Source organism: Ranitomeya imitator, chromosome 1 (assembly GCF_032444005.1).
Source record: "Ranitomeya imitator isolate aRanImi1 chromosome 1, aRanImi1.pri, whole genome shotgun sequence".
In the NCBI taxonomy this organism is placed as follows: domain Eukaryota; kingdom Metazoa; phylum Chordata; class Amphibia; order Anura; family Dendrobatidae; genus Ranitomeya; species Ranitomeya imitator.
Genome location: NC_091282.1, coordinates 1,188,841,130 through 1,188,863,247, shown reverse-complemented (window position 1 = coordinate 1,188,863,247; position 22,118 = coordinate 1,188,841,130). Strand labels below are relative to the sequence as shown.

The 22,118-nt window shown below is 42.4% G+C and overlaps 1 protein-coding gene across 2 annotated transcripts in view; it reads right to left on the bottom strand.

Moving 5' to 3' along the window:
• Positions 1–22,118, bottom strand: part of CRMP1 (collapsin response mediator protein 1) — an 89,941-nt gene that overhangs the window by 61,099 nt on the left and 6,724 nt on the right. The window contains exon 1 of one of the 2 annotated variants that reach the window (XM_069744824.1): positions 3,062–3,379. The exons of the other annotated variant lie outside the window; for it this stretch is intronic. Coding sequence (XP_069600925.1) covers positions 3,062–3,100 — 39 coding nt within the window. The 5' untranslated portion in view covers positions 3,101–3,379. Of the gene's footprint in view, positions 1–3,061; positions 3,380–22,118 lie in introns of those variants that run through there. 2 annotated transcript variants of the gene reach the window in all.

The following is a 22,118-nucleotide window of genomic DNA, read 5'->3' as shown; positions in this document are numbered from 1 at the left end:
AATTATTTTCTTCATGTTCATGAGCTTCTTATGGTATTTAAGAATAAGCTACAAGGGCAAAATCATAACTTATGTGTCCGGGCGGTCGTGTGCAATGCATGCTGGGAAGGAGACCCCTAAGCATTGTAGGGGGTCCTACAGGTCAGGACCTCAACAGGCTAAACCACAGGGTATAAAAGCCTGCAGGTAGATAAGGGTTCATGAAATAAATTATAGATTAGACAGACAGATATGAGACAGATACATAGATATACAGCAGATAAATGAAATATAGTAGATAGATAATAGATAGATAGATAGATAGATAGATAGATAGATAGATAGATAGATAGATAGATAGATAATAGATACTGTATATATAGACTAGAGGGTGGCCTGATCGGGTATTCTAGAAGGTGTTTAAATCCCGCGCCAATCACCGAGAGGCACAGTCTGGCCGCGAATTGGCGTGGGATTTCAACCACGCTTCGCTGATTGGCCGCGACCAATCAGCGTCATTAGCGCGAGATTTAAACACAGTGCGCGACCAATCAGTGAAGCGGTGTTTAAATCCCGCGCCTTGGTTGCGGCCAGCCGGGCGCCAGCAATCAGCGAAGCATGGTTTAAATCCCGCGCCAATTCGCAGCCGGACTGCACCTGTCGCTGACTGGTCAGTTAAGCGTGATTTAAATCCCGCGCCAATGTCGCTGATTGGTCGCGCCCAGCAGGGCCGTGACTGCGCCTGTCGCTGTCATCTGGGATCATTACTGCAAAGCATTACTGGGACTGGAGCATCGTGAGGAGTGGGAAAAGCTGCCGGGGACACCGGAAGGTGAGAATATCACGATTTTTTTTTTATTATTATTTTTAACATTATATGTTTTTACTATTGATGCTGCGTAACGGACTGCTAAAACGCTATGCGGGCGCTGACGGGAGGGGAGTAGGGAGGGGCCAATTCACGGCTGGACTGTGCCTGTCGCTGATTGGTCATGGCCGGCTGTGCGCGATCAATCAGCGACACAGGATTTTTGTGACAGACAAACAGACAGAAGTGGACTTTAGACGATTATATATATAGATAATAGATAGATAACAGATAGATAGATGATAGATAATAGATTGATAGATAGACAATAGATAGATAATAGATAATGGGTAGATAGATAATAGATAGATAAATAGATATAGATAGATAGATAATAGATAGATGATAGATAGATAGATGATAGATAGATAGATGATAGATAGATAGAACAGGTAGATAGATAGAGAACAGATAGTTAGATAATAGATAGATATTAGATAGATGATAGATAATAGATAGATGATAGATAGATATTAGATAGATGATAGATAATAGATAGATACAGAGATAGATAGATAATAGATAGATAGATATATAGATAGATAGATAGATAGATAGATATGGGCAGCACGGTGGCGCAGTGGATAGCACTACAGCCTTGCAGCGCTGGGGTCCTGGGTTCTAATCCCACCCAGGACAACATCTGCAAAGAGTTTGTATGTTCTCTCCGTGTTTGCGTGGGTTTCCTCCGGGCACTCCGGTTTCCTCTCACATTTCAAAGACATACTGATAGGGAATTCTAGATTGTGAGCTCAATCGGGGACAGTGATGATAATGTGTGCAAACTGTAAAGCGCTGCGGAATATGTTAGCGCTATATAAAGATTATTATTATTATTATTATAGATAGAGAACAGAAAGATAGATAATAGATAGATAGATAGATAGATAGATAGATAGATAGATAGATAGAGAGAGAGAGAGAGATAGATAGATAGATATATAGATAGATAATAGATAGATAGATAGATAGATGATAGATAGATAGATGATAGATAGATAGATAGATAGATAGATAATAGATATATAGATGGATAGATAGATAGATAGATAGATAGATAGATAGATGATAGATAGATAGATAGATAGATAGATAGATAGATAGATAGATAGATAGATAGATAGATGTATAACCTGACCTACAATCTCTCACACACATTACTGGCTGTCGCCGATTCCCCTCCAATTAAAAATACATAAATGAGTGAAATTACAGACAATTCTTTGGGCATGTGGTGACAGACAGCGGCGCTCGCTTCCTGCTGCCATGTGATTCCATTTGTGAGGTAATTCATGAAGCCGATCTCACCACACTGTGATTTTTTAGCCTTTATGGCAATGTTCACACGGTATCCAGACATTCCCCCTGGTGATCGGACCCCGCACACTGGTGCCCCTGATGCCATCACTCAGTGTGGACCCCTTCCTGAGGTCTGCGCTGCCGTGTCGCAGCGCTCCCTGACAGCCCAGGGCTAATGGTGCGTCCTGTATGTCGCCGGTAGTCGCAGTGACTTGTATTAAAGGGACAGGCAGCCTTTTCATCAGGAGAGCAGGACGGCGGAGCAGCCATTGTCCACACCACCATTGATCCCCCACCTCAATAGCTCTGCATGAGCTGGTGCCAGGCGTACATGTGGGGGTGTTGTCTGTCATGGCGCCGGCTCTTATGTCTCTATAATCAGAGGGACTATTTTTATAACACTGCTATTATGTCTGCGAGACTGAGCGCAGAATACGCGGGGTCAGATCTGTGCCATCTGCATAGTACAAATCCCCCTATATTCAGATCCTGCCCCGGCAGATGCAGAACGTGGAGAGGAATAATTCCCTTACTACCTATATCTCCTTAAAGGGCAATACCCCCTAATTCTGCATGCACAGCCCAGACACTGTTCCCACCCCGGCGATCACAGATTTGCACCAGAATACAACACAAAGCTGCTAAATCCTCCCAAGCCCCCCCGACCACAGACATTATTTATGGATCTGGGGTGGGGGGGGTGCCTATAATCAGACCCAGCTGGGGAAAGAAGAGAATGTAACCTATATAAGACACATAATAAAGGCAGAGGACTCCCCCCCTTCCTGATCACTATCCCCCCATTCATCCTGTGCACTGATCAGCAATGCATGCATGCAGCCAGCAGCATCTCTAACAAAGGGACAGCGCCTGGTGCTGAAATCTGCGCTCCCCCCACCACCACCAGCTCCTTACCGTGATGTGAGGAATGCTCTTCTTCCCCTGGTAAGACATGATTTATCTTGCAATGAAAAAGTTACAAATAAAAATGACTGGAAGTTCACTGTACAGAAAAAAAAATAGAGTTATTTAAAAATAAATATATATATGTGCCCCCTCTTATCAGCTGCAGTGATGCAAGGCAGAGCCTGCCCTGGAGATCGCTCACAGCTCCTCCTAGAGGCGGCAGGGCATCACAGCACCTTCTCTAAGCTCAGCCCAGGAAGCTCTCACTAAGCAGCTGCCAGTAACAGGGGGCAGTGACTGCTGCTGGCCTCTTATCCCTCCATCTGCGGTGGCCTAGTTACTGGGAGCTGCACGCTACGCAGGTTATTACTGCATCAGTGTGCACAGGCTCCTGTGCCATATTACACGTCACGTTACATAGCAAGCAATAAAAAGAAGGCGCAGAATAATATAGCAGCATTCATTCTGAAATCTGAATAATCTAGGAGGAGCACCGCAAAGATGTATGTGGGTGAATGACTCCTATTTATGGCTGGCGCATATCGGTAAAGGGTCTCTTTCAGGTCTCTGACGCTCCCTTATCTAAGGGCACTATGGAAAAATAGGAAAGAACACCGGTCGAATTTGAGACAATTGCCACTGCCACTCCATATTTATTAAAGAGAATCTGTCAGTATGGCCAAAAGTCCAAGAGTCTTTCTCGTACACCACCAGCGTCTCCGCTCATACTCGGTTAGACCCCCACAAAGGTCCGTAGAAAATCCAAGATTTGGAGGCCCCAGGGAAAATGGAGATGAAACTAAACCTTTATTCCATCCATTGTACTTCACCATGTGATTTCTAAGGATGGAATAAAGGTTATGTTTTATCCCCATTTTTCCCCGGGATGCCTCGGAGTCTTGGATTTAGTATGGCCTAAAGTTTATAACTGCCTCCTCTGTTGTGAATTCTGCTCTTGGGCTCCCTCCGGTGGTTATGAGTGGTAGTGCTGCTGTCTTTGGATCGCAGCATTTATCAAGGTGTGTCCACTTGGACAAATTGCAATTTGGACTGGGCTATTTAGTCTTGCTTGATCCTTTAGTCAGTGCCAGTTGTCCATTGTTTTTGGAGGATTCACATCCCTGACTGGTCTCTCCTGTTTGCTGTTCTTTTCAACAAAGATAAGTTCTGGCTTTGTTTTTGCTGTCCACATGCTGTGGGCCTTATAGTTCTGTGCATTTTCATGTTTGGTCTTGTCCAGCTTTGTCTGTGTTAGGATTTTTTGCAGCCAAGCTGTATCTCTGGAGATGCAGATATACCCTCCATGTCTTTAGTCAGATGTGGAGTTTTGTATTTTCTGTGGTGGATATTTTCTAGTGTTTTAATACTGACCGCATAGTTCTCTGTCCTATTCTTTCTTTTTAGCTAGAAAGGCCTCCTTTGCTAAATCCTGATTTCTGTCTGCATATGTCATTTCCCTCTCCTCTCACAGTCAATATTTGTGGGGCGCTGTCTATCCTTTGGGGATTTTCTCTGAGGCAAGTTAGTTTTCCCGTTTCTATCTTTAGGGGAAGTTAGTCCTTAGGCTGTGTCGAGGTGTCTTCCAGGGAGTGTTAGGTACATCCCATGGCTACTTCTAGTTGCGATGCTAAGTTCAGGGTCTGCGGTCAGTACAGGTACCACCTTCTCCAGAGTACGTCTCATGCTGCTCCTAGGCCACCAGATCATAACACTCCTCCTCCTTTTTTTGTTACTTTTAGGCTGTAGCACATCTACTAAAAAAATGATGTGATAAATGGCGTAAAACAGAAAAATGAAGCTTAGGCTGCTAGAACAACGAAATGTTGCAATTTGTGCTAAAATTTAGGCCCAAACGCTGCCCTAAAAATTTCACAATTTACTTTAATTAGGTTCTGTATTTTCATGTAAAAAGTTGATCAAATGCAGCCAGGAGTTAGACCGATCTACAGGTATACAAGCTCACACAGAAGCAATGGGTGTGCAGGGTCAGTAGGACTTAAAGGCTCTCTCTGTGTAGATTTGTGTCTCTGTGTAGGAGTGGTTAGCAGGACTCACAGGTTCTCTCTATGTGTGAGGGCTGGATCAGCAGGACTCACAGGCTGTGTGTGTGGGCGGGGTCAGCAGGACTCACATGCTCTGTGTGTAGGAGTGGTTAGCAGGACTCACAGGTTCTCTCTATGTGTGAGGGCTGGATAAGCAGGACTCACAGGCTGTGTGTGTAGCCCTGGTTAGTATGACTTACAGGTTGTGTCTATGTGTTTGGGCTAGATCAGCAGGAGTCACAGGTTCCCTCTATGTGTGTGGGTTGGATCAGCAGGACTCACAGGCTCTTTCTGAATGAGCAGGGCAAGCATGTCTGTGTGTGGACTGCGTCATGGGACTCAGAGGCTCTCCCTGCCTCTTTCTGGGGTCACCATAGCCTGTGCTCCAAACATACATAAAGGCCGAGATCCACCCAAGCAAGAAATATATAATAGGGGTATATAGTAAAGCAGCAAGTCTTTATTGAAAATAGTCTGGCAATAGACAAGCATACAAAATATGCAACAATAAATAAAAAATATATAAAAAAGAAATGTGCGTGTATCAAGAATTGTGCTACAGATAAACAATGAATTTACTAATCAAATAATTTATATATAGAATATGTGCCATAAATAAAATATAGTAGATATCAATTCAATTTGTATATAAGGACCAATTTTGCGTATAGCGGAGGGTATAATTCAAAAAAATAAATTTATATTATAGTGTTGCCCCTAGGATGTACCGATGCCAAACAAGGTACAAAAGTATATATATATATATATATATATATATATATATATATATATATATATATATATATATATATATATATATATATATATATATATATATATATAAGAATATATTCAAAAACAAATTATTACATTAATCAGTTAAAAAATCAAAAAGTAATAAGATGAATAAAAGTGTGTATTAAATAACTATATAAGATGGGAAAAATAAAGACTCCAAGACATTTTTAGATCCCATTTGAGCTGGTGCATAGCATCAGGAAGATATAAGTGAAGTAAAGTGCATCTATATGAAAATCCACAAATCACTATACAACATCCATTTCAAAGTGCCATGTGCAAGTGCAGTGTACCATACAATATATAGCCTTAAAGTGCCATGTGCATGTGTACAAGGGGACGAAGTAGTTGTATAATGAGGGAATATACCTTTAAATGCCGCCAAGGTCTTGATACCGTGCACCCCGACGCGTGTTTCGGAATGTAAATTCCTTCGTCAGGGGGTAATCTCACGGTGATCTCTGGGTATATGACACTAGATACTGTATATTTCCTAAAGAGTAAATTGGGTATTTTAATAAATATTTTTTTACAATACCACCGGGCACCACTGTTGTGTTTATCTAGTATATTTACTCTTGGTGGGGTCAGCAGGATTCACAGCCTCTCTCTATCCAGATGAGTGGGTCAACAGGACTCAAGCTTTCTCAATGTGTGTGGATGGGTCCGTAGGACACAAGCTTTTTCTATGCATTAGGACTCTCATGCTTTTTCCAGGCTTCATTTCAACAGCGGTTTATATAAATTATTGAACCAAATCTATATATGCCCCAGCATAGTATCTTCTCTATGCGATAATGTCAAATCCACTAGCATGACCGATCCCCTGTCAAAATGAGCCTTGTTCCTAATGATATCCATGTCCACTTTGATATCCATAGCTTACTACAAACTGGTTATGTTTCAGTCCTCCGTTAACCTAGTAGCCAGGTTGATCCTTTAGTCTATCCATTGTACTGAGATTATACACCCAACATACAGTACAGACCAAAAGATTGGACATACCTTCTAATTTAAAGATTTTTCTGTATTTTCATGACTATGAAAATTGTAAATTCACACTGAAGGCATCAAAACTATGAATTAACACATGTGGAATTATATACGTAACAAAAAAGTGTGAAACAACTGAAAATATGTCTTATATTCTAGGTTCTTCAAAGTAGCCACCTTTTGCTTTGATGACTGCTTTGCACACTCTTGGCATTCTCTTGATGAGCTTCAAGAGGTAGTCACCGGGAATGGTCTTCCAACAATCTTGAAGGAGTTCCCAGAGATGCTTAGCACCTGTTGGCCCTTTTGCCTTCACTCTGCGGTCCAGCTCACCCCAAACCATCTCGATTGGGTTCAGTTCTGGTGACAGGGGAGGCCAGGTCATCTGGCGTAGCACCCCATCACTCTCCTTCTTGGTCAAATAGCCCTTACACAGCCTGGAGGTGTGTTTGGGGTCATTGTCCTGTTGAAAAATAAATGATGGTCCAACTAAACGCAAACCGGATTGAATAGCATGTCGCTGCAAGATGCTGTGGTAGCCATGTTTGTTCAATATGCCTTTAATTTTGAATAAATCCCCAACAGTGTCACAAGCAAAGCACCCCCATACCATCACACCTCCTCCTCCATGATTCACGGTGGGAACCAGGCATGTAGAGTCCATCCGTTCACCTTTTCTGCGTCGCACAAAGAAACGGTGGTTGGAACCAAAGATCTCAAATTTGGACTCATCAGACCAAAGCACAGATTTCCACTGGTCTAATGTCCATTCCTTGTGTTCTTTAGCCCAAACAAGTCTCTTCTGCTTGTTGCCTGTCCTTAGCAGTGGTTTCCTAGCAGCTATTTTACCATGAAGGCCTGCTGCGCAAAGTCTCCTCTTAACAGTTGTTGTAGAGATGTGTCTGCTGCTAGAACTCTGTGTGGCATTGACCTGGTCTCTAATCTGAGCTGCTGTTATCATGCGATTTCTGAGGCTGGTGACTCCGATAAACTTATCCTCAGAAGCAGAGGTGACTCTTGGTCTTCCTTTCCTGGGGCGGTCCTAATGTGAGCCAGTTTCTTTGTAGCGCTTGATGGTTTTTGCCACTTCTTCTGCACTTGAGGACACTTTCAAAGTTTTCCCAATTTTTCGGACTGACTGACCTTAATTTCTTAAAGTAATGATGGCCACTCGCTTTTCTTTACTTAGCTGCTTTTTTCTTGCCATAATAGAAATTCTAACAGTCTATTCAGTAGGACTATCAGCTGTGTATCCACCAGACTTCTGCACAACACAACTGATGGTCCCAACCCCATTTATAAGGCAGGAAATCCCACATATTAAACCTGACAGGGCACACCTGTGAAGTGAAAACCATTCCCGATGACTACCTCTTGAAGCAAATCAAAAGAATGCCAAGAGTGTGCAAAGCAGTTATCAAAGCAACAGGTGGCTACTTTGAAGAACCTAGAATATAAGACACATTTTCAGTTGTTTCACACTTTTTTGTTAAGTATATGATTCCACATGTGTTAATTCATAGTTTTGATGCCTTAAGTGTGAATTTACAATTTTCATTCTCATGAAAATACAGAAAAATCTTTAAATGAGATGGCATGTCCAATCTTTTGGTCTGTACTGTATATCATAAAAAATTTAATGTACGTACAGTGGAGCTGGCACGGACGTTCGAGGAGACAGCAGGGCTGGCGCGGACATCGCAGGAGACAGTGGGGCTGGCACAGACATCACAGGAGGCAGCGGGGCTAGCAGTACATCACAGGAGACAGCGGGGCTGAAGCGGACATTGCAGGAGGCAGTTGGGCTGGCTCAAACATCGCAGGAGGCAGTTGGGCTGGTGCGGACATTGCAGGAGGCAGTTGGGCTGGCGCGGACATCGAAAGAGGTAGTTGGGCTGGAGCGGACATCGCAAGAGGGAGTTGGACTGGCGTGTACATCGTAAGAGGCAGTTGGGATGGCGCGAACATCGAAGTAGACAGTTGGGTTGGTGCGGACATCACAAGAGACAGTGGGGCTGGTGTGGACATTGCAAGAGGCAGTGAGGCTGGTGCGGACATCGTGGGAGGCAGTGAGGCTGGTGCGGACATCGCAAGAGGAAGTCAAGCTGGTGTGGACATCGCAAGAGGCAGTAGGGCTGGTAAAGATATCGCAAGACACAGCGGGGCTGGTGTGGACATCGCAGGAGACAGTGGGGCTGGTGTGGACATCACAGAAGACAGCGGGGCTGGTGCGGACATCGCAGGAGACAGCGGGGTTGGTGCTCAACATTGCAAGATGCAGTGGGGCTGCATGCCCACAGGGAGGGTTCTGAATGCCCCCTCTGGCACGCGTGCCATAGGTTCGCCACCACTGTTATAGGAGCCAATTCTCCATTTGAAGCCAACGCCACGTCTCATTATTATACTAAGGGGCCCAAGATAGGGCACATTAAACAAGGAAGGGGCCCAGGATGATGGACTTTATACTGGGAGGGGAATATAATGGGGACATTATACCAGGATGTTGAAAAAAATATAGAGAGAGTGCTCTCAGTGGGAGAAACAAAATAGGAATCTTGTGGGTGTGATACCTTAATGGCTAACAAAATATAGTGAGTGATGTTACAAAGCAAGCTTTCGAGACTGCTTACGTCTCTTCATCAGGCTAAGACGTAAGCAGTCTTGAAAGCTTGCTTTGTAACATCATTCACTATATTTTGCTAGCCATTAAAAGTTATCACACCCACGAGATTCCTATTTTGTTTCTCCCACTGAGAGCACTCGATATATTTTTTTTCTACTGGCTAACACAGTACCAAACCACTCTTTTCATTTAACCGGGATGTTGGACATTATACCAGGAAGAAGCCCGGGATAGAGGACATTATAACAGTAAGGGGCACAGGATGGGGGACATTGTACCAGGAAGGGGGCTAGGATGAAGGATATTATTTCACAGAATGGGGTTCACATGAAAATAAGCTACTTTGCAATATATCTTATCGAAGAAATCAGATTTGTTTCTCCTCCTGCATTGATATTTCACTCTCAATTCATGGGTATAACCTGGCTTCAGTGAATACAGGTGTTCACATTGCTGAAACAGATGACAGTTGCTGCTCATAAACCTCTATGGAGGTTGGAGGTGGAAGGGGCTAAAGTTCTCCTGAAATAACAGTTACACTCATTACTATCATTATGGTAACTTTGGCACAATACATTAAATTGACAATATTATATTATTGACTTTAGTGACAACAGCAGCAATTGTATTTCTAAACAAACAGGCACTTTCGGAACAATGGATTAATCATTAATGACCACTTTCTTAGTTTAAGCAGATGGAGTGTAAGTGATATTACAAATGTTAACTCTTTCTTTATCCTTCTACTGAGATTCATTCTCATAATAACATTAGTTCTCCACGAATATGTTGAAAAAGAAGGAAAAGCAGAGCTGTGAAATAAAGAAATGTGGGCACAAGATGACGATGCAGAGTGACGCTATAGCTTTTCTCATGATTCTAGCTTATGAATAGTCATCGAAAGATTACCGTATTGCTCACTTTTGGTCAGGCAGGTTTGATCTCAGGAGTTCTAGACTTACTGTATATTTGTTCACTTCATCGTTTAACCTCAAAACAAACTTCCCAGTGGTGGTGCAACACTGGAGCAATCTGTTCATTTAAAATTACCATTAGAGGGTTACTCCAACCAGAAGAACCTGTCAATTATCCACTGAATAGGTGAAGAATACTATATCTTTGGAGGCCCATCACCGTTGGGTTCACCATCATCAGTGCCATACTTGGAATTGAGCCACAAGGTGCATGCTCGACTATTATTTTTCCCGAACTGCTCCAAGTCATAGTTCTCATTCAGTAGGTTTCCCAACGGTGGTGGTAGAGAGATGAAAATTGAAGAGTCAAACCTATGAAAATTAGTCCAAAATGTGGCCAAGAAACCCAGTATAACATCAAAGAATTCCAGGCTGAGTTGGAAACATCTGAAGTTATAATATCAAAGTATACCGCATGGTGCAGACTGCAGAAATAATTTTTAAAAAATCAAGTCACGTAGCAGGATATTTACCCGAAGCAGACATCCCAAAGTACACAAGATGGGTTAGGAAGGAAGAAAAGGAAGCAATGAGTCCTGATTGTAAAATCTTTGAAAAGCTCAAATCTATCTTTGGAAAAAGGAAGCCCCCCAAATATTCAAGAATATTATCAAAGAACCTCAAAGATGAATAGAAAAATGTCTGAAGTCCATCTCTGTTGCCAGAGGTTCTGCAACCAAGTATTAGGGAAAGTTGTCTTTAAACCTGTCCATGTCATATACTATGAGAGAGAGTGAGAGCGAAGGAAGAACATGCCACCCGGCAAGCATTGGTGTGGAGGTTCGTGGTCACTCATAGCTGACACTATGGTAGATGTAGAAGGATAATTTTCTATAGGAAAACAAACATCAGCATGGTTCTTCTGACTAACTTTCACCAGCTTACAAGCATATAAGGGTTGAGAGTCCCTGGCCTAAAAGGTAAGGGGGTTGTTCATGACTTTTACATTACCCATTATTAGGATTGGACATCAATATCTGATCGGTAGGAGTGCAAAACCTGGCACCCCAAGCAGATCACCTGTTATTAGCAATGGCAGTGCTCCATTGTGGAACTGCACAGCACACCTCTGTCAACGGCATAGTGGCCGTGGTCGGGTAGTACAAATCCGTCCTCTATTGATTTGAATAGGGGTCAGATGTACAGTCCCCGGTCGCGGCCACTGTACTTTTGACAGAGCAGTAGCGTGCAGCTCCACAACTGAGGACTTCAGGCTGCCGCCAGAACCGGAAACAGCTGATCGGCGGGGTGCCACGAGTACTGCCACCACCGATCAGACATAGATGACCTATACTAAGGAGAGGCCATTAATGTAAAAGGCCCGGACAACCGATTAAAGATAGGGCCAACTGTGCTTTTCTCACCAGGCCTGCTTAGGAACGACACTACTGCTGTCCTGGCTTGCATGGGAGAAATTAGTGCTGTATAAACCAATACAACAGAGAAATAAGTGCAGGGTCAGCCTGTCTATAATAGAAAAGCGCTGCTGAGCATGCCCAGGAGACGATACCGTGGTGTTAGCCTGCTTGGGTAAGTGCTGAGTCTAAGAGGTTATATTGCTTTTTACATTTGCCTTGGAGGGAATACTGCTGTGAAGATTTCCTTGGAGATATGGTACTCAACCGTGACATGCTTAGTAAAACTGGATTACTCATAAAGTGTGTATTCACCCTGCATTTGCAAGATTTCTCAATGTCACCCATAGGTTCCAGAGTTCAAAAAAGTATACAGCGTGTTATTTTTTTTGCTGGAGCCAAGAATAGAATTTATTTATTGTCTATACAGCAAATACCAATATCCCGGCTTCTACCAGCCCTATAGGATTCCTGTATGGCCTATGCTGCGTGAAGAGTCCTGTGGGCATTATTGATATTTATAAGCCGGAGAGTGGTCGGCGCTCATAGCAAGCATGTAATTCAGCTACATATAGGCGATCTGATAATCACCTATATGTAGCTGAGCCAATCGGGTTATGGCTAGTGATGAGCGAACGTGCTCGCCACTACTCGGTACTCGCCTGAGTATCACTGTGCTTGGTGTACTCGGCGAGCATTTCCGGGATTACTCGGCGGAAGCTCGGTTCTCCTTTTAATTTTGGCGTTTTTTAGAGCACCAATCAACATGCAGGGATTGTCTGCCTAGCACTGTAATACCGCAGCCATCTTTGTTGTGGTATTACAGTGATTGGCTGGCCGCACAGCGTCATCAGGTCTATAAGAGACCTGGCGCCACCCTGCTCACCACATTCTGCTCCGGACTCGGCTAGTGTAGGGAGAGCTGCCACTGAGATAGGGTCAGATTCTTACTTGTATTAGTGTGGGTCTGCTATTGTTCAATCCACAAATCCTGATAAACCAACAATCCTTTTTAGGGCTAATTCGGGGGTACATAGATTGCAGTGCTAGGTAGGCAGGGCACAGCATATCCACATCAGTGCAAGGCATGCAGGCACTGTATGTGAGTATATAGATCTCACTGCATACATCAAAAGGCTCCATTACTGTCTGCTGCTGCCTATTTTATATATGCGTAGCTGCAGGTATCCGTGGCTAGGTTTTTTTCTTTCTTTGCACCTTATACCTGTTAATTTTATTACAAAGCAATCCATAGCCCCCTTTTTTGTACACTTATTTGCTTGGTCACACTGCAGACTAGAGCCAGGTCATTTCAATACAAGAGCGTCAAAATCGAACAATTTAAAAAAACATTTTTTGTCCCAGGCATCAGATGTGAGTGCGCAGAAAATTCTGGCCTTTTTTTTGTACTATAGTATATTTTGGAGTGTCTTACAACATTTTTGAAAATCATTTTGCTGACTAAAAAATGTGTAGCTGGGCCAAAAATATTTAGCTACAGTTCTTATATTTATCACTACTTATTGACACAATTTTGGTGGGCCAAAAAAACTCAAGGCCACATTTTGATCAGTCTGTTATTTCCGTCTGACACCTGGTCTATCTGTGGTGTCCAAATCCTTGCTTTTTAGGCATACATTCTGTTTTTTTGTGTGCTACCCTTGGTCTATACAGTATAAAAAAATTGACAAAATACAGGCCACATATTGAAACAGTCTGCTATCTCAGTCAGACGCCTGGTCTATCTGTGGTGTCCAAATCCTTGCTTTTCAGGCATACTGATCACATACTGTATAAGTTTTCTCAAAATTAATCCATTTGTATTGAACTTTTAAAATATTTTTAGGCCTTAAAAAGACCCCCACGGGCATCACGGTAAAAATGCTCAGGCTTCCCATAGACTTACACTGGGCTCGTTGCTCGGGTCGAGTACCCGAGTATTACAATTTGCTCGACCCGAGCAACATGCACCCGAGCATTTTAGTGCTCGCCCATCACTAGTTATGGCAGCTTCTAGTCTCCCATAGAGACTATTGAAGCATGCCAAAAGTAAAAAAAATGTTTTTAAAAATATATGTATATAAAAAAATATATAAAAGTTCAAATCACCCCCCTTTCGCCCCATTCAAAATAAAACAATTAAAAAAAAAACAAACACACACATATTTGGTATCGCCGTGTTCCGAATCGCCCGACCTATCATTAAAAAAAGGATTAAGCTGATTGCTAAACGGCGTAGCTAGAAAAAAAAAGTCACAATGCCAGAATTACGTTTTTTTGGTCGCTTTGACATTGCATTAAAATGTAATAACGGGCTTTCACCCAACCCGAGATCACAACAAATGGAGACGCTATGGGTATCGGAAAATGGCACACTTTTTGTTTATTTATTTTTAACAAAGTTTGGCATTTTGTTTAACCACTTAGATAAAAGAGAACCTAGACATGTTTGGTGTCTGTGAACTCATAATGACCTGAATAATCATAATGGCAGGTTAGTTTTAGCATTTAGTGAACCTAGTAAAAAAGCCAAACAAAAAACAAGTGTGAGATTGCACTTTTTTTGCAATATTACAGCACTTGGATTTTTTCCCCCGTTTTCTAGTACGTGACATGGTAAAACAAATGGTGTTATTCAAAAGTACATCTCGTCCCGCAAAAAATAAGCCCTACATGGCCATTTTGACCAAAAAATAAAAAAGTTATGGCTCTGGGAAGAAGAGAAGCAAAAAATTAAAATGCAAACCAAAAATACCTCTGGTCGTTAAAGGGAATCTGTCACCCCCCTAATCAGGTGCAGCACAGCGGTCTCTGCGGGCCTGTGCGAGCCGGGCGCCGCCTCCTCTTGATTCAGTAGCGATCCCGGCACCTGTGATGTAAGTTCGAAGGGCAGCGCAACTGCGCATGCCCGGAAAAATACTTACAGTGCAGGCGCCGGGGATGTTAATGAAGCAAAAGGAGGCGGCTCCCGGCGCGAACAGGCCCGCAGAGACCGCTGTGCTGCACCTGATTAGAGGGGAAAGATCCACCCCCGGGACGATTTCACGGTATGAGGGGGCACATTTTATAAGTGTTTATTTCAGCGTGTGCAGGGAGCATAACTAAAAGAGCCAACTTGCCAGAATGCAGCATTAGTGCTGCACAAGGTGGCTCTTTTATTTGCAAACGCTTGAGGGGGGTGACAGGTTCCCTTTAAGGGGTTAATGCTTGTGGGTATAGATTCGGTGGCAATCCAGAGATGAGTTTAGGCCCTTTACTTGCTAGTCCCTCTGATAGCACTATTTTACTTATGGTGTCCATGACTATGCCGAGAAGAGAATACTGCAAGGTTAGCCTGCTATTGTTATGTAAGTCTGCAGAGGACAGAATCCCAACACACCAACCGCCTAGGAGACACTTTACTCTTTGTAAGGCCACATTCACACGTTCAGTATATGGTCAGTACTTTACCTCAGTATTTGTAAGCCAAAACCAGGAGTGGAACAATCAGAGGAAAAATATAATAGAAACATATGCACCACTTCTGTGTTTATCACCCACTCCTGGTTTTTGCTTACAAATACTGATGTAAAATACTGACCAAATAATGAATCGTGAACGTGGCCTAAATCTGCCTATTCTTTGGCTTGATAATGGCATCCATTGACTGATGCTGGTCAGTCATTTGGCAGGAACATCTTTCCAACAACAGTAACCGATAATAGCAAAAAAAAAAATTCCAACAGAAGATGAACTTTTCGGCACATACCAGTCCATATCTTGTCAGTATCGCCTCGTTTGGTCCTAGTGATAGGTTCCAACATGACAACGATCCAAAACACAAGACCATGTCGACCTGTCATTGCCTACAGCAGAACAAAGTGAAGGTTCTGGAGTGGCCATCTCAGTCTCCTGACCTCAATATCATTGAGCCAGCCTCAGGAGATCTCAAGCACACAGTTCATGCTAGACAGCCTAGGAATTTACAGGAACTGGAGGCTTTTTGCCAAGAAGAGTGGATAACTTTACCCATCTGAGAAAATAAAGAACCACAGCTACCACAAAAGACTTCAAGCTGTCGTTGATGTTAGAGGGGCAATACACGGTATCAAGAGATGAGGTATGTGAACTTTTGATCAGGGTCATTTGGATGTTTTGGGTTGTCATTATAATTTAAAAAGAGAAAACACAGTAGTTTGACAATATATGGCTTCACCCAACCACTATCCATGAGTGGAGAAAACGTTTTGGGGTTATCATTCATATACTCTGAAAAAAGGCCAAGAAAACAAAAATTATGCCGGGGTATGTAAACTTCTTTTGAGAACAACAATGTATATATATTATTTTTTTGTGTTTTTTTGCCTAAATTACAAAGGAAATGTGTCATCTTTAACTTTAGGCCTTTCGGAGAATTTTAACCAGGGGTGCCCAAACTTTTACACGCCACTATACATTAATTCTGATCAACTTCATATAAAATTGCATTTTACAACAAACAGCGGATCCCGATAATAAAAGTTATTAGTAAGGAGAACATTATAAAAAAATGTCCAAGGCATTTGATATACCATGGAACAACGTGAAGACAGTCATCAAGAGGTTGCTTAAATTTGGCACAACAGTGACATTGCATAGAACTGGACGTTCCTCAAAAACTGACGAAAAGACAAGAAAATTGGTGCAGGAAACTCTCAAGAGGCCTACTGCTGCAAGAATTTCTGCCAAGTACTGACTCCATACTGCATGTGGCAGCAATTTTTACTATTCTTCACATATCTGGCCTGTGGGGTAAGGTAGCAAGACAGAAATTTTCTTATAAAGAAAATCATCGAAGCCCAACTGTTTTGCTAAACCTACATGAAGTCTGCCAAAACCATATGTGAAAACATGTTATGGTCTGATGAGATCAAGGTTGAACGTTTCGGCCAAAATTTCAAAAGTTATGTTTGGCGCAAAGCCGATACTGCACATCACCAAAAGATCACCGTACCCACAATGAAGCATGGTGGAGGCAGCGATATGCTTTGAGGCTGTTTTTCAGTGGCTGGGATTGAGGCTTTAGTCAAGATAGATGGTAACAAATATCAGTCAATTTTATATCAAAGCCTTCAGGCATTTGCTGAAAGGTTAAAGATGAAGAGGAATTTTACCTTTTAGTTGTGTTAAAAAGTGTTTGACCCCTTCCTGATTTCCTATTCTTAGGAATGTTTGTCACACTTAAATGCTTCAGATCACTAAATAAATTGAAATATTAGACAAAGATAACACAAGTAAATTAAAAATGCAGTTTTTAACTTTGTTCTGACATGCTGCCGGAGGTGCAATCTCACAAAACGTAGTACATGTATGGAGCCGCGATTGCACTGGCTCACACTGAACGCTGCAGCAATCAGATGCAGGCGTCTGCTCTATGTGAGTGCTGACACCCTTCAGCAACGCCCACAATCAGTTCTACCAGTGATAGATTCTACAATCAGTGATGGTTTGAGGAGCCATGTCATCTGCTGGTGTAGGTCCACTGAGTTTTGTCAAGATCAAACTCAGCGCAGCCGATTACCAGGATATTTTAGAGCACTTCATGCTTCCCTCTAACAACAATTTTTTTGGAGATGGAAATTTCATTCTCCAGCAGGACTTGGCCCCTGTCCACACTGCCAAAAGTATCAATACCTGGTTAAAAAACAACAGTATCACTGTGCTTGATTAGCCAGCAAACTCGCCTGACCTTAACCCCATAGAGAATCTATGGGGTATTGTTAAGAGGAAGATGAGAGACACAAGACCCAACAAGGCAGATGAACTGAAGGCTGCTATCAAAGCAACCTGGGCTTCCATAACACCTCAGCAGTGCCACAGGCTGATTGCCTCCATGCCACGCTGCATTGTTGCAGAAACAAAGAAAACGACTGCTGTAGGAAGGAGGGAAATAGGAGTGCAGCAAAGGCCAGACAGATGTTGGTGGTAGGGGACTTTATAATTAGGCGGACAGACAAGGTCATCTACCGCCGAGACCATGAATGCCGATCAGTGTGCTGTCTGCCGGTTGCTCGGGTTCGACATATTGCGGATCAGATAGACAGATTGTTGGGTGGGGATAGGGAAAAACCAGCGGTCATGGCACATATCAGTACCAATGACAAAGTTAGAGGGAGGTGAAAGGTCCTTAAGACTGATTACAGGGAACTATGAGATAATGTGAAGGTCAGGACCTCCAAGGAGGTGTTTTCAGAAATGCTGCCAGTGCCACGAGTGTCACTAGATAGGCAGCGGGAACTTAGGGGGATAAATAAGTGGCTTAGAAACTGGTGCAGGAAGGAAGGGTTTGGGTTCATGGAGAACTGGGCCGACTTCTCTGTCGGCTACAAGCACTACGGTAGGGACGGGCTGCACCTAAATGTGGAGGGTGCAGATGTGCTTGGGGAAAAAATGGTAAGACAGATAGAGGAGCTTTTAACCTGGGATCTGGGTGGAGAGAGTGTAGTTGTGCTAATAAGGGGATAGAGTAGACAGAGAGGGGGGCTGGGATATACAAGGAAAATAGGGAGCTGAGTAGGAGTAACAAATGTACTAATAATATTAAATGTCTGCTGGCAAATTCAAGATGTCTAGCAAGCAAAATGAATGAACTGGAGACTCTTATGACAGTCACAGAATACAATGTGGTGGACATTGTTGGCAGATATGCAGCAGATACAGACTTATTTGTGTGCAGCTCTAGTTCCATTACATGCTTCCTGAGCACCGATGCCCAAAACTGTACACAGTACTCCATTTGCGGTCTGACCAGAGATTTGTACAGAGGCAGTATAATGCGCTCATCATGTGTAGCCAGACCTCTTTTAATACACCCCATGATCCTGTTTGCCTTGGCAGCTGAATGGCACTGGCTGCTCCAGGTAAGTTTATCATTAACTATGATTCCCAAGTCCTTCTCCATGTCAGATTTACCCAGAGGTTTCCCGTTCACTGTGTAATGGTGATATTGATTCCTTCTTCCCATGTGTATAACCTTGGTGATTTGGGCATGATAACATGCACAGAAGTTGACACAAATGGGTTTGAATGGCTACTAAAGGTAACATCTCACCTGTGATCTGTTTGCTTGTATTCAGTGTCTGGGCGTAAAAGCTGAGTGAGTTTCTAGGATCCAGACAGACTTTTGCATCTTTAATCCAGCCACTGACGTTTCTGGATTGTGAATCATGGGGAAAGCAAAAGAATTGGATCTACGGGAAAAGGTAGTTGAACTGTATAAAACAGGAAAGGGATACAAAAAGATATCCAATGAATTGATAATGCCAATCAGCAGCGTTCAAACTGTGATTAACAAATGGAAAATCAGGGGCTCTGTAAAAACAAAACCACGGTCAGGTAGACCAACAAAAATGTCTTCCACAACTGACAGGAAAATTGTTTGGGATGCAAAGAAAAACCCACAAATTACATCAGCTGAAATACTGGACTCTCTAAAAACTAGCTGTGTGGCTGATTCAAGATGCACAAAAAGGAGGCATTTGAAGAAAAATGGGCTGCATGGCGACTTGACAGAAGAAAGCCATTACTGTGCAAATGCCAGAAAGTATCTCACCTACAATATGCAAAACAGCACAGAGACAAACCTCAAAACTTCTGGAACAAGGTAACTTTTTGACCACAAACAAAACCGTTAGAGTTGGAGAGAAAGGAACATCATTCCTACTTTAAAGCACAGAAGAGGATCGCTGATGTTTTGGGGATGTGTGAGCTACAAAGGCACAGGAAACTTGGTCAAAGTTAAAGGAAAGATGAATGCTATCAGCGAATACTGGTGGCAAATTTGCACTCATCAGCCCGGAAGCTGCACATGGGACGTACTTGGACGTTCCAACATGACAATGATCCAAAACAAAAGGCCAAGTCGACCTGTCATTGGCTACAGCCAATTCAATCTTCCCAGCCTGATGCAGGGCTACAATTTTATTTCTGGTGTCCTTCGACAACTCTTTGGCCTTCACCATAGTGGAGTTTGGAGTCAGACTGTTTGAGGGTGTGCACAGGTGTCTTTTATACTGATAACAAGTTCAAACAGGTGCAATTACTACAGGTAATGACTCGAGTGGAGGACAGATGAGTCTCTTAAAAAAGAAGTTACAGGTCTGTGAGAGCCAGAAATCTTGCATGTTTTTAAGTGACCAAATACTTATTTTCCACCATAATTTGAAAAATAAATTTTGCCAAACCACACTAGGTGATTTTCTTGATTTTTTTTCTCATTTTGACTCTCATACTGTAGTTGTGGTCTACCTATGATGTCAATTACAGGCTTCTCTCATTTTTTAAGTTGCATAATTGGTGGCTGACTAAATACTTTTTTCCCCACTATGGAGCTGTGTATATTATAGATTGTAGTATATATTGTGAAGCGGTGTATACTTCTCCTGTCCTGTATAAAAAGGCGTAATGAGCACAATTTTTGAAAACATTTTTTGTTAGGAAGTTATAAGGGTTAAAAGTTTACCAGCGATTTCTCATTTTTACAACAAAATTTACAAAACCATTTTTCTGTAGGGACCACATCACATTTGAAGTGACTTTGAGCGGTCTATATGAATACCAAAAGGTGGCACCATTCTAATAACTGCACCCGTCAAAGTGCTCAAAACCACATTTACGAAGTTTATTAACCCTGCAGATGCTTCATATGAATTAATGGAATGTGGAAAGTAAAAATTAACATTTAACTTTTTTTTCACAAAAAAAATCATTTAGACCTATTTTTTTCTTACTTTCTCAAGGGTAACAGGAGAAAATAGACCATAAAATTTATTGTGCAATTTCTCCTGAGCATGCCAATACCCCATACAGTGGGGAAAAAAGTATTTAGTCAGCCACCAGTTGTGCATGTTCTCCCACTTAAAAAGATGAGAGAGGCCTGTAATTGACATCATAGGTAGACCACAACTATGAGAGTCAAGATGAGAAAACAAATCCAGAAAATCACCTTGTCTGATTTGGCAAAATTTATTTTTCAAATTATGGTGGAAAATAAGTATTTGGTCATTAACAAAAGTTCATCTCAATATTTTGTTATATGTCCTTTGTTGGCAATGACAGTGGTCAAACGTTTTCTGTAAGACTTCACAAGGTTGTCACACACTGTTCGTGGTGTATTGGCCCATTCCTCCATGCAGATCTCCTCTAGAGCAGTGATGTTTTGGGCATATCGCTGGGCAACACGGACTTTCAACTCCGTCCAAATGTTTTCTATGGGATTGAGACCTGGAGACTGGCTAGGCCACTCTAGGACCTTCATATGCTTCATATGAAAAGCGGAAGTGGTCAGAATTTAAAACATTGGCCTGGTCAGGAAGGTGAAAACAGGCTTCGGGGTGAAGGAGTTAAGTGAAGGTCTTTATTATTAAGGGAAAAAGAAATCCAAACCTACAGGTCCCTGGTGTGAAAAAGTGATTGTCCCTAAACCTAATAACTGGTTGTGCCACCCTTAACAACTGCAATCAAGTGTTTACGATAACTGGCAATGAGTCTTTTACAAAGCTTTTTTGGCTCACTCATATTTGCAGAATTGTTGTAATTCAGCCACAATGGAGGGTTTCCAAGCATGAACCACTATTTTAAGGTCATGCCACAGCATCTCAATCGCATTAAGTTAAAGACTTTGACTATGCAACTCTAAAGTCTTAATTTTGTTTTTCTTAAACCATTCAGAGGTGGTCTTGCTGGTGTGTTTTGGATCATTGTCCTACTGCATAACCCAAGTGCGCTTCAGCCTAAGGTCGTGAACAGATGATAGGACATTCTCCTTCTGGATTTTTTGGTAGACAGCAGAATTCATTGTTCCATTTACCATAGCAAGTTTTCCAAGTCCAGAAGCAGCAAACAGCCCCAGGCCACCATGCTTCCACCACCATATTTTAATGTTGGTATGATGTTCCTTTTCTGAAATACCGTGTTACTTCTACACCAGATGTAATGGGACATAAACCTTCCAAAAAGTTCAAATTTTGTCTTGTCAGTCCACAGAGTATTCTCTCAAATGTCTTGGGGATCATCAAGATGTTTTCTGACAAAACTGAGATGAGCCTTTATGTTCTTATTGTACAGCAGTGGTTTTCGTCTTGAAATTCTGCCATGCAGGCCATTTTTGCCCTGTCTCTTTCTCATGGTGAAGTCATGAACGCTGACCTTAACTGAGCCAAGTGAGGCCTGCAGGTCTTTGTTGTTGTGACCTCATGGATGAGTTATTGCTGCATTCCTGAGGTAATTTTGGTAGTCCGGACACTCTTGAGAAGGTTCACCACT